Source organism: Peromyscus eremicus, chromosome 9 (genome assembly GCF_949786415.1).
Source record: "Peromyscus eremicus chromosome 9, PerEre_H2_v1, whole genome shotgun sequence".
NCBI lineage: Eukaryota > Metazoa > Chordata > Mammalia > Rodentia > Cricetidae > Peromyscus > Peromyscus eremicus.
In genome coordinates, this window is record NC_081425.1 from 95,376,607 (window position 1) to 95,386,324 (window position 9,718).

General features: G+C 43.5%; 1 protein-coding gene across 1 annotated transcript; it reads left to right on the forward strand.

The window, feature by feature from the left end:
* The first annotated feature begins 1,508 nt into the window (after positions 1–1,508).
* Positions 1,509–5,648, forward strand: Lrit2 (leucine rich repeat, Ig-like and transmembrane domains 2). Its single transcript, XM_059273155.1, has 3 exons — positions 1,509–1,618; positions 1,914–2,695; positions 4,891–5,648. The coding sequence occupies exons 1-3, from the start codon at positions 1,509–1,511 to the stop codon at positions 5,646–5,648; spliced, it is 1,650 nt and encodes a 549-aa protein (XP_059129138.1).
* The last annotated feature ends 4,070 nt before the right edge of the window (positions 5,649–9,718 follow it).

The window sequence follows — 9,718 nt, forward strand, 5'->3', positions numbered from 1 at the left end:
TTCATGTTGATTCTTTGAGGTCAAACTGGCCAGACACTGATATCCTCTCCAGCCTGCCACTGAATGTGTGCTGCGTTGGGAAGAACCTTGCTTTGTGAAATCACTCCTTGCAGCTGAGGATCACCTCCTCATCTTTTGAATGTAATGACAGCAGCATATCTCACCTAGACTTTGTGTCCACAGCACACTCCCACTTTTTTTTTTGTTTTTTACCTTGAAAGGAATTGCAAAGACGTATGAGTTAGATTGCCTAGGAATGCCAGTGAATGCATCTGGCATGAGTGGGAAGCCTGGGATGTAAGCAGCTTAGCTGGTGACCCATTTCCCCTCACTGGTTAGCTACTGAGCGGATTTGTTTTCACTGAAGCCTTTTGTAGGGTATAACGTATATTATGAGTTTTAACAAGAACTCATGGAATTTTGGTATTTTCTTGCAGTGGCCCCAGTTAATGAGAAAGTTGATCCTTCTGCTCACCTAAACTCTGTCATTATCAGGGGTAAATTGTTGGGCAATGACTGTGTGCTTGGCATCTTAATTAATCTAAACATGTCCTGCACATATTTTAAGATGTCTGTTAATATTCTCATTCCGTAGAGGAGAAACAGAGGCTCACAGATTAAAGGGCATTTCCCCAACCTTCAGATTCAGAAGCATAATCACAAAGAAGACTAAATGAGGAAATCTCTATAGCAGTTTTTCTCACCACCATCATGCCTGGCAAACGTGGATTACAGTGAATAAACAATAAATATTGGATGAGTGAAGAGTGGTATAGCAATATGGATTACCATAGATAACACTTACAAGCTTGAAATTTGCTCTTTTTGGTGTGAGGCAGTGTTTTGGGAAAGTCAAGGAAAAGATATGCATTAAGCTTCATGTCCCAGACCCCAAAGCTTTGGCTTTATGTTTTTAAACTTCCATGGGAAAGATCATCCTGATGCATCTCTGATTCCAGTGATATGAGTTGCAGAAGCAGCTGTCATAATGCAGTAGATGTATGACTAAGCACATCACCCATGGTGCTGGCAGACAAGCAATGGACAGAATCACAGAATTGCTTTGTTGTTCATCATCTGCTTTCACTTCAAGAAAATAGTTAGAATGAGGTGTTTATTTGTGAATTAGGAAGTATGAGATGCATTCTGGCCAAGTCCTGAGTGGTGGTGCTCAGGATTGCAACATATGATTATTTCCCCTAGTTTCCTTGTAAGAGGTTGAGAGAAGGTAGAAGCAAAATAGAACTTGATGTCTGATCTATAATTCTCTTTCCAAACTCAAGAAGCATAGCTTGGTGGACTTTCTCACTTTAATTAAGAGGCCCAACTCCTTCCACATGGGCTTAGCCTGAGCCTGGGAGCTGGACTGTAACAGACCTCAGAGCATTCGGGGCTTTAGTGCTGCTGTGCTGACCTACATCTTCATGGATTACCAATAATAGGATTTGCTACTCAGAAGCTGAGACCATACCTACTCAAAACACACAGGGTATTGCCTACAGATAAATATGGCTTTTGTTTTTTACTGTTTCTTGCAAGTTCTGGTCTCTTGGGATACAAACGCAGCTCAGTCTTTCTGTCTGCCAGGGTGTACCTGCTCAGAGGAGAGTTTCGGCAGGTGCGCTATGCTGACAGGATTCCAGAGGGTGATAGAGGTGAGGGGGGAGTGGGCTGTCTTCTGGAGTGATATGGAGTGACACAGGCTTAGAGCTTGTGGGAAATCAGCTAAATCTCTGTGGGATTCCTTCTAGTTGGTTCTGGAGTTTATTGAACAGAATGTTTTTACCAATGTCAATCACTTTTAGTTCAAGTTCATTAGTTTTTATTTAATCCCCATGTCTAATGATGATATCCACCCAATACCACTTCTAGGTCCCCTGATGCTTATCAAAGTTTTCTGCTTTCCTATACAGGAGTCTACAGTGCATGTCTATGTCTTTGGGAAAGATTCCAGGCAACTTTCCCGAAGAACTCAAGCAAGTGAGAATTGAAAACTCACCCTTATTTGAACTTCCCCAGGGGTTTTTCGCCAACATGAGTACCTTGGAATACCTTTGGCTAAACTTTAACAATATCACTGTGATCCACCTAGGCGCCCTGGAAGATCTGCCAGAGCTAAGAGAGCTGAGACTGGAGGGGAACAAACTCCGTTCAGTACCGTGGACAGCGTTCCGTACCACCCCTCTCCTACAGGTCTTGGATCTCAAACACAACAGGATTGATGCACTCCCTGAATTGGCTCTTCAGTTCCTAGCCAACCTGACATACCTTGACATATCCTCCAATAGGCTGACAGTTGTATCCAAGGGTGTCTTCTTGAACTGGCCAGTCTATCAGAAACGCCAGCAGCATGGTTATGGAGCTGAAATTCTCTCCAGCATGGTGTTGGCACTGCACAATAATCCCTGGTTATGTGACTGTCGTTTAAGGGGGCTTGTTCAGTTTGTCAAGTCCATTGGTCTCCCATTCATCCTGGTGAATTCTTACCTGATATGCCAGGGCCCTGTCTCTAAGGCAGGACAGCTTTTACATGAGACTGAGCTTGGTGTTTGTATGAAGCCAAATATCTCAACCCCAAGTGCCAACATCACTATCCAGGTAGGAAAGAATGGGACCCTGCAATGCTTGGCACAAGCCAGTCCCTCACCAAGCATAGCATGGAAGTATCCTCTGAGCACGTGGAGAGAATTCGATGGTAAGCCACATGTACTCTCTGGAAATATATGGGGGAGGCAGTGTAGAGGTGTATCTGTGACACTGTCTTGTTACAGAGGTTTAAACTGTGCCTGTCATAAAGGATGGGTGCAGGTAAGATAGGCATATATGTGCATTGACTATTCAGAACAAAAAAGAGTCCAAGATAGCATTCTACTATCAGCACTGTTTAAAGTGGGTACATGCAGATCTCATATGTAAATAGATATACTGGAGCTGATGATTTTATAAAGCATGTAAATGTTAATAGAATTACATATGAACAAATAAATTTTGGGGGAAACCTTCTAGACAAAAAGCATAATATTGACATTTTAGAATTCTAAAATTTCTAACTAGAACTTATTCTACCATATGTCACCAGAATCATGTGGGGTGCTTATTTGAAATAGTATTTATAAGGTCCTGCCCTGGAGATTTGAACTCAGTGAGTCCAGGGCCAATAATATGCATTGTTACATATGTACTCCTGTGGTGTTCCCCTTGAGTGTCCCCCATAAGATAAGGATAGCAAGTCCTACATACCAATTGAATATTTGCTTCAATATTAGCTCAAAATTATAATAGGGCCTATGGGTAGGAAATGACTTCTAGGGCCCAAAACTGGGACCTAATATTGCACCTCCTTTCTTGGAGTAGGTTTCAGCATTTTCCAAAGCCAGGCAAGGGCTCCCCAGGAGCATGTTGGAGCTGGAAGGACATTCGTAGCTTCTTAACTCTTCCTCTGTCTAGAACAGTTGAAATGGAGTAAAATTTGAGGGGTGCAGCCAAGTCAGTTATCATAAATGATGAACCCTCAGGTGGTTAAAAAATACACAATTGACTGAATTTTTCACTTTTCTCTTTATTTTGATTTTACCTTATGGACTTGGGGGTTAAATACTAACAACAGAGAAGGACGTGATTCATCATTGTAGTTTTCTTTTAAAATCAAAAAATGTTTCCAGAGATGCTCTTCCATTGCTTGTTTTTAAAATGTTTTATTTGTTTATTTTATGTGTATAATATCTTAGTCAGGGTTACTTTTGCTGTGATAAAACACCGTGATGAAAGCAACTTGGGGAGGAAAGAGATTATTTGGCTTATGCTTCCTCATCACTGTTAATCAATGAAGGAAGTCGGGATAGGAACTCAAACAGGGTTTGAAGGAACCTGGAGGCAGGAGCTGGTGCAGAAGCCATGGAGGGGTACTGCTTACTGGCTTGCTCCACATGGCTTGCTCAGCCTGCTTTTTTAATAGAACCTAGGACCACTAGCCTAGGGATGGTCCCACCCACATTGATCACCAATTAAGAAAATGCTCTTCAGGATTGCCTACAGCTTGATCTTAGAGAGACATTTTCTCCATTGAAGATCCCTCCTCTCCAATGACTCTAGCTTGTGTTAAGTTGACATAAAACTAGGCTGCCCAAGAAGTGTTTTACCTTCATATATGTCTGTGAACCACATACATGCCTAGTACCTGCAGTGGCCAGAAAAGGGCATTGGATCCCCTGAAACTGGAGTTAAAGGTAGCTATGAGCCACCACGTGAGTGCTAGGGATCAAATCCTTAACTGCTAAGGTATCTTGCTGGTCCCACAATAATTACTCTTAATACTGTGCTATATCTAGCCTCCCAGAAATAGTAACAGGTAAGACTTAGTGACGTTTTCTATAAAACTTGTGGAGTGCATGACATCTCATTTTCTGGACAAGGATATTGAGGCTAAGAGAACTTAAGCACTTTGCCCAGGACCATGTACTTGAAAGAGGTGGGAGCTCGGGTATTTGATTTCCAGGTTCTGAGGCACATCTGGGAAGTAAGAACTCATTTGGACCTCACAATATCTCTTAATCACCCCATTTTGAAAAACCTCCATAAGCCATGGTATTAGGCTCAGCAAGGCCAAAGTGGGCACTACTAATGTTAAAAGAATATGAACTCCTTAGATAGAAGAATGGGATCCATATACTTGTGGTCTGTGAACAACTATGGAAAAGTTAATCAGCTACTCCAACCATCAATATGCAAATTAAGTGGTTACCCCATAGAATCTCTAGAAAGATAGCCCCTGACACAGGTACATGCTTAATATACAGTAACCATCCTTTTAACACAAGACCGAACATTGCTAGAACTTCCCAGTTACCTATCAAAGAAATGCACAGCTGGTTTGTTCTTCTTTTCACCCAGTGTTGGCCTCATCAATTGCAGAAGATACCATCCTGTCCCAGCTTGTCATTCCAGCAGCTCATCTGATAGACAGCGGTAATTACACTTGTATGGCCTTCAACTCCATTGGCAGAAGCTCCCTTGTCATCTCACTCTACATCCAGCCTGCCCAGGCTATGCCTGGATTGCATTCTTTTTCCATCTCCTCAGAAGGCAGTGCCTATGTTGACCTACGGGTCATCAAGCAGACAGTACATGGCATCGTGCTGGAGTGGCTCACAGTGGCCAACATCCCAGAGGAGCAGTGGTTCACCCTCTACATCGAATCTGATGAAGCTTTCAGGAAGAAAGCGATCCACATAGGCCCTGGAATCAACACATATGCTGTGGATGACCTCCTCCCTGCTACAAAATATAAAGCATGCCTCAGCCTAAGGAGTCAGCCTCCAGGCCAGGGCCAGTGTGTGGTCTTCATGACAGGCAAAGACAGTGGTGGGCTGGAGGGTCGTGAGCGCCTCTTGCATGTCACTGTGGTCTTATGTGCTGTGCTCCTGGCACTACCCGTGGGTGCTTATGTGTGGGCTGCCCAGCGGCCATACAACTGTAGTGAGTGGTGTTTATGCTGTGACTCTCTTCACAGGAAAACCCTCAGGTGCCCCCAAGCCAGACCACAGTGCAAGGATAGCTCTTTCAAAGATCTTCCAGCTGTCTATGAGGATGGTGAGGGTCACAGGGTCATGGAGGGCATTGAGGAGATAGAAAAAGAGAGTAGCAGTTAACAACCCACCATGGAATGGAAATGGGTGGACCTCCATGTAGCAAGCTTTCATGTTGAACTATCTTTGGACCACTAGCCCACAAATAATGATCCAGAGACTCATTAATTATGAAAGGTTGGCCTTAGCTTAGATTTGTTTTTAACTAGCTTTTATAACTTAAATTAACCCATTTTTATTTATCTACATTCTGTCACGTACTATCCATCCTGCTTTTTCCGTGTCTCCTCTCTGGGTCTGCAGAGCTGGTGACCCTGCCTTTCTTCTTCCCAGAGTCCTTTCTGTTTCTGGAAGTGCCACCTATACGTCCTGCCAAGCTATTGGCAGGTCAGCTTTTAATTACACCAGTCACAGCAATCCACCTTCACATAGTGTGCAAACGTCCCACAACACCTCCAGTCCCTGAAACAAACCTTCCATGACAGAACTTGGCTCCACCCATTTATCAAACAAGTATTTGTTGAGTATCCATTGTATTCTAAACAAGGAACTTGAAGGAGGGAGTTCAGACATAAGAAAGGGAACACAGTATTTATCTTCACACACCTAAAGCCAATAGAGCTCTGTCTTATTAAACTGGTCATTTTATTATGCCTGACAGTGGCTAGAAATTAATGAATGTCATTTTTGTATATATTCAGTTCTACAGAACACAAGATATCTCATATGCATTATCCTTCAAAGAATGTCAGAATAATCCTTATTGGATTATTCTGTAATTATGATTATGTAAAGAAACTTGACCTCAGAAAGGTCAATGATTTGCCCATCACCTATCTAGCAGGTGGCAGAGCACTGGTCTACAGAGGATGAATCCTCTTGTTCTACAAATGAGTCAGAGCCTGACCTTACTACAACCACTGTGCTCATCAGGATGTACTGAGAACCAATGGCAGGTCAAATAACATTTTGAGAATTAATGACAACACTGATGTTGAAATTAATCATCCTTCATTTCTTTAGGTTCTTTTTTTTCCTTCTGAGAAGAAGAAATAAACCTTTTTAAATGGAAATTCCCTGTCTGTGCTGGATAGTTTTACATTGAATTGGCACAAGCTAAAGTCATCTGAGAAGAGGGAACCTTAATTAAGAAAATGCCTTCATATGATGCAAACCTGTAGGGCATTTTCTTAATTAGTGATTGATGGGGAAGGCCTAGCCCATTGTGGATGTGCCATTCCTGGACTGGTGGTCCTGGGTTCTATAAGAAATCAGGCTAAATGAGCCTTGTGAAGCAAGCCAGTAAGCAGCACCCCTCCATGGCCTCTGCAACAGCTCCTGCCTCCAGGTTCCTTCCTCTTTGAGTTCCTGCCCTGCCTTCCTTTGATGATGAACAGTGATATGGAAGTGTAAGCCAAGTAAACCCTTTCCTCCCCAACTTGCTTTTTAGTCATGGTGTTTCACTGCAGCAACGGAAACTCTTCTAAGACACTATTGTACTAAAGGTAAAAAAAATTACATTGTCACCTCATGCTAGAAACTGAGTCTTTTAGAGCAGCCACCCAGCCCCATCCCTCAGTTCTTCCTGATCCTCCTAAAGGGCCCTCTGTGTGTCCACATACCAGGTATAGCCTTAGTCCTCATGCGGCATCTTCTCTCTTATCTCAGTCCATTTCCCAATGAAGAGTCTTGATAACCATCAGAGAAGTTGCTTGCCAACTGATACAACATCCATGGTAGGTTTTCAGAGTCTGGATTCTCTCAAAGCTCCCGTTGTGACAATCGTGGAGTCTGTAGTCTCAACTACTTGGAAAGCTGAGACAAGAGGATTATTAGAGCCCATGGGTTCAAGACCAGCTTGATCAGCACAGGAAGATCCTATCTCAACAACAAAACATCAACAACAAAGCACCTTTGTTTAAGTAGACAAAACCCTTGAAGGTCTTGAGAAATGAGGGCAGTTTTCTTATCCCCACCTTTTACCACATTTGCCAGCTTGGCTCTGAGGGAGAGCAGCTTCAGGACAAAGTTCCGCAGACTCTTAGTGACATCTTGTCAGCTCTTGCTTGGAGCGAGGATGCCAAAAAGGCTCCAAGTTACAGATGGGTTATAGGGTGTCTACCTGCTTTCCTCCAGTTCTTTCCACCTGTCCCCCTCCCTTCTCTGTGGACCATCCATGTGTAAGGCTGTGGACAAAGGTCCTTTCCTCCAGGACATGCGCTTTTGTATGTGGGCCACAGCAAGCCATCCTCAAATGCACCTTACACAACTCAGAATAGCAGCTGAGCTTCTTGCAGTAGCTACAAAGCCGACATTGGGTGTTTGCATCTATTAGCTCTTGCTGCCCTCACAACAATAAGCCTTTGCACTCTGTGCTGATGAGAAAAGCGAGGCCCAGACAACCTTGGTCTTTTGCACAAATTCACACATAAGTAGCAAAACCTGTGTTCACACCTAAGACTGTCAAACTGCAAAAGCACCTTATTATTTCATAAAATGAGAAAGTCTGAGCTTGGAGGGCTGAGGAGATGGCTCCGTCAGTAAGGTGCTTGCTACGCAAGCCTGAAGACCTGAGTCTGATCTCCAGAATCACATTTAAAAAAAAAAAAAAAAAAAAAAAAGATCAGGCAGGCATTATGGAACATGCTTGTAGTCCCAAATAGGCACAGATAGATAGGCAGATTACTAGAGCTTGCTGGCCAGCTAGTCTAGGTAAAAGTGAGAGACCCTATTTCAATAAACAAGATGGAGAGTAATTGAAGGAGACATCTGAGAGAGACCTCTGATCTCCTCATATGCATGGGTATCCCCGACAGTGTACCTGCATACACACATATACACATGAGTCCAAGTTCACAGGGACAGAAAAATGGCTTCAGATCCCTTAGAATCACCCCTACTGATTGCGCATGAGGCTAATGCTCCATTAACGGGCTTTGAAAAGAGGATGGCATTCTCAGTAGCTGTTCCTGTCTCCCTCCCACCTACTGACTTGGAAACCTATCATCAAGGCAGACTGTAGATCTGGACCTATCTCAGTATGCTAGAGTAGGCTGCCCTTCAGCTTGCCACTTCCTCGTGCTGTGGGACTTGGAGGCCTCACCCCACTGACAGGGTCTTCTCCAGTGCTGACCACGTTTGCTGGTCTTGTTTGGCTCTATCCTCCTCTCTTCCAGTGGCTGATGTTGGCTACTAGGTCCTTTCTTCTTCCGTGATCATTTCCAAGACTGGCTCTCCTTGGTCAAGGTCCTGAGTTTGGCTACAAACCCATTCTCCTCCTAAGGACCACAGTGCTGAACAGAACTTCCAGTCCGAAGGTCTTCCCTACCACATTGCCAGAAATAAATGGCTTCTCTGGCCTCATGCCCACACGAGACCTTACAAATCCTGCCCCTCCTGGACTGCTTTAAGGGTCATTAGCCCATGCTTCACACCTATTTCTTCCTCCAAGCAATCCTGATTGGATCCTTCTAGATTAGGAAAAATAGAATTTAAATCCAGGACAAGACAAGGTCTGCCAAGGTGTGGAAATTAAGATGTAGGCAGACAATTTAGACAAAACGTTGCAATCTCCCTCAGTGTCAGAATGGAGGTAATGAATAGTATCTCCCACTGAATGAGCTATGGGGTCAGTGATATTGGTCTCCACAAGTCAGTAAACATAAACACAAGAGAACCAGGAGGTCAGTTTATCCTTTGAATAATGGATTTTATTTACCACTTACAAAAGAGTTTGACTGCATGCGTATTATAGGATGTTAAACTCCCTGGGTTGGCAAACATGATCCAGCCCAGCACTTTCCTGAAACATGGGCTAGATAGTGCCTTTCAGGCTGGACTTTTAATGTCCATACCTCAATACTGCGTAGGCCAGCAACAGCAGATCTCCGGGTGAGGACTCTGCATACTAGCACATCTGCATTAACACCTCAGAACACAGACTGGGGCATCAAGAAAACCATATATTCATACAATCACATCAGAAACCATGGAATTCTAGAGGGCTTTGCCGAGTGTACATATCTAAATTTCCTTAAAGTGTTTTCTCAAAGGACAACAGAACCTCTATGTATTAACCATGGCAGATTGCAGGATTTCTCTCCTGTAGGATTATCACACACTAACAAGGTGTG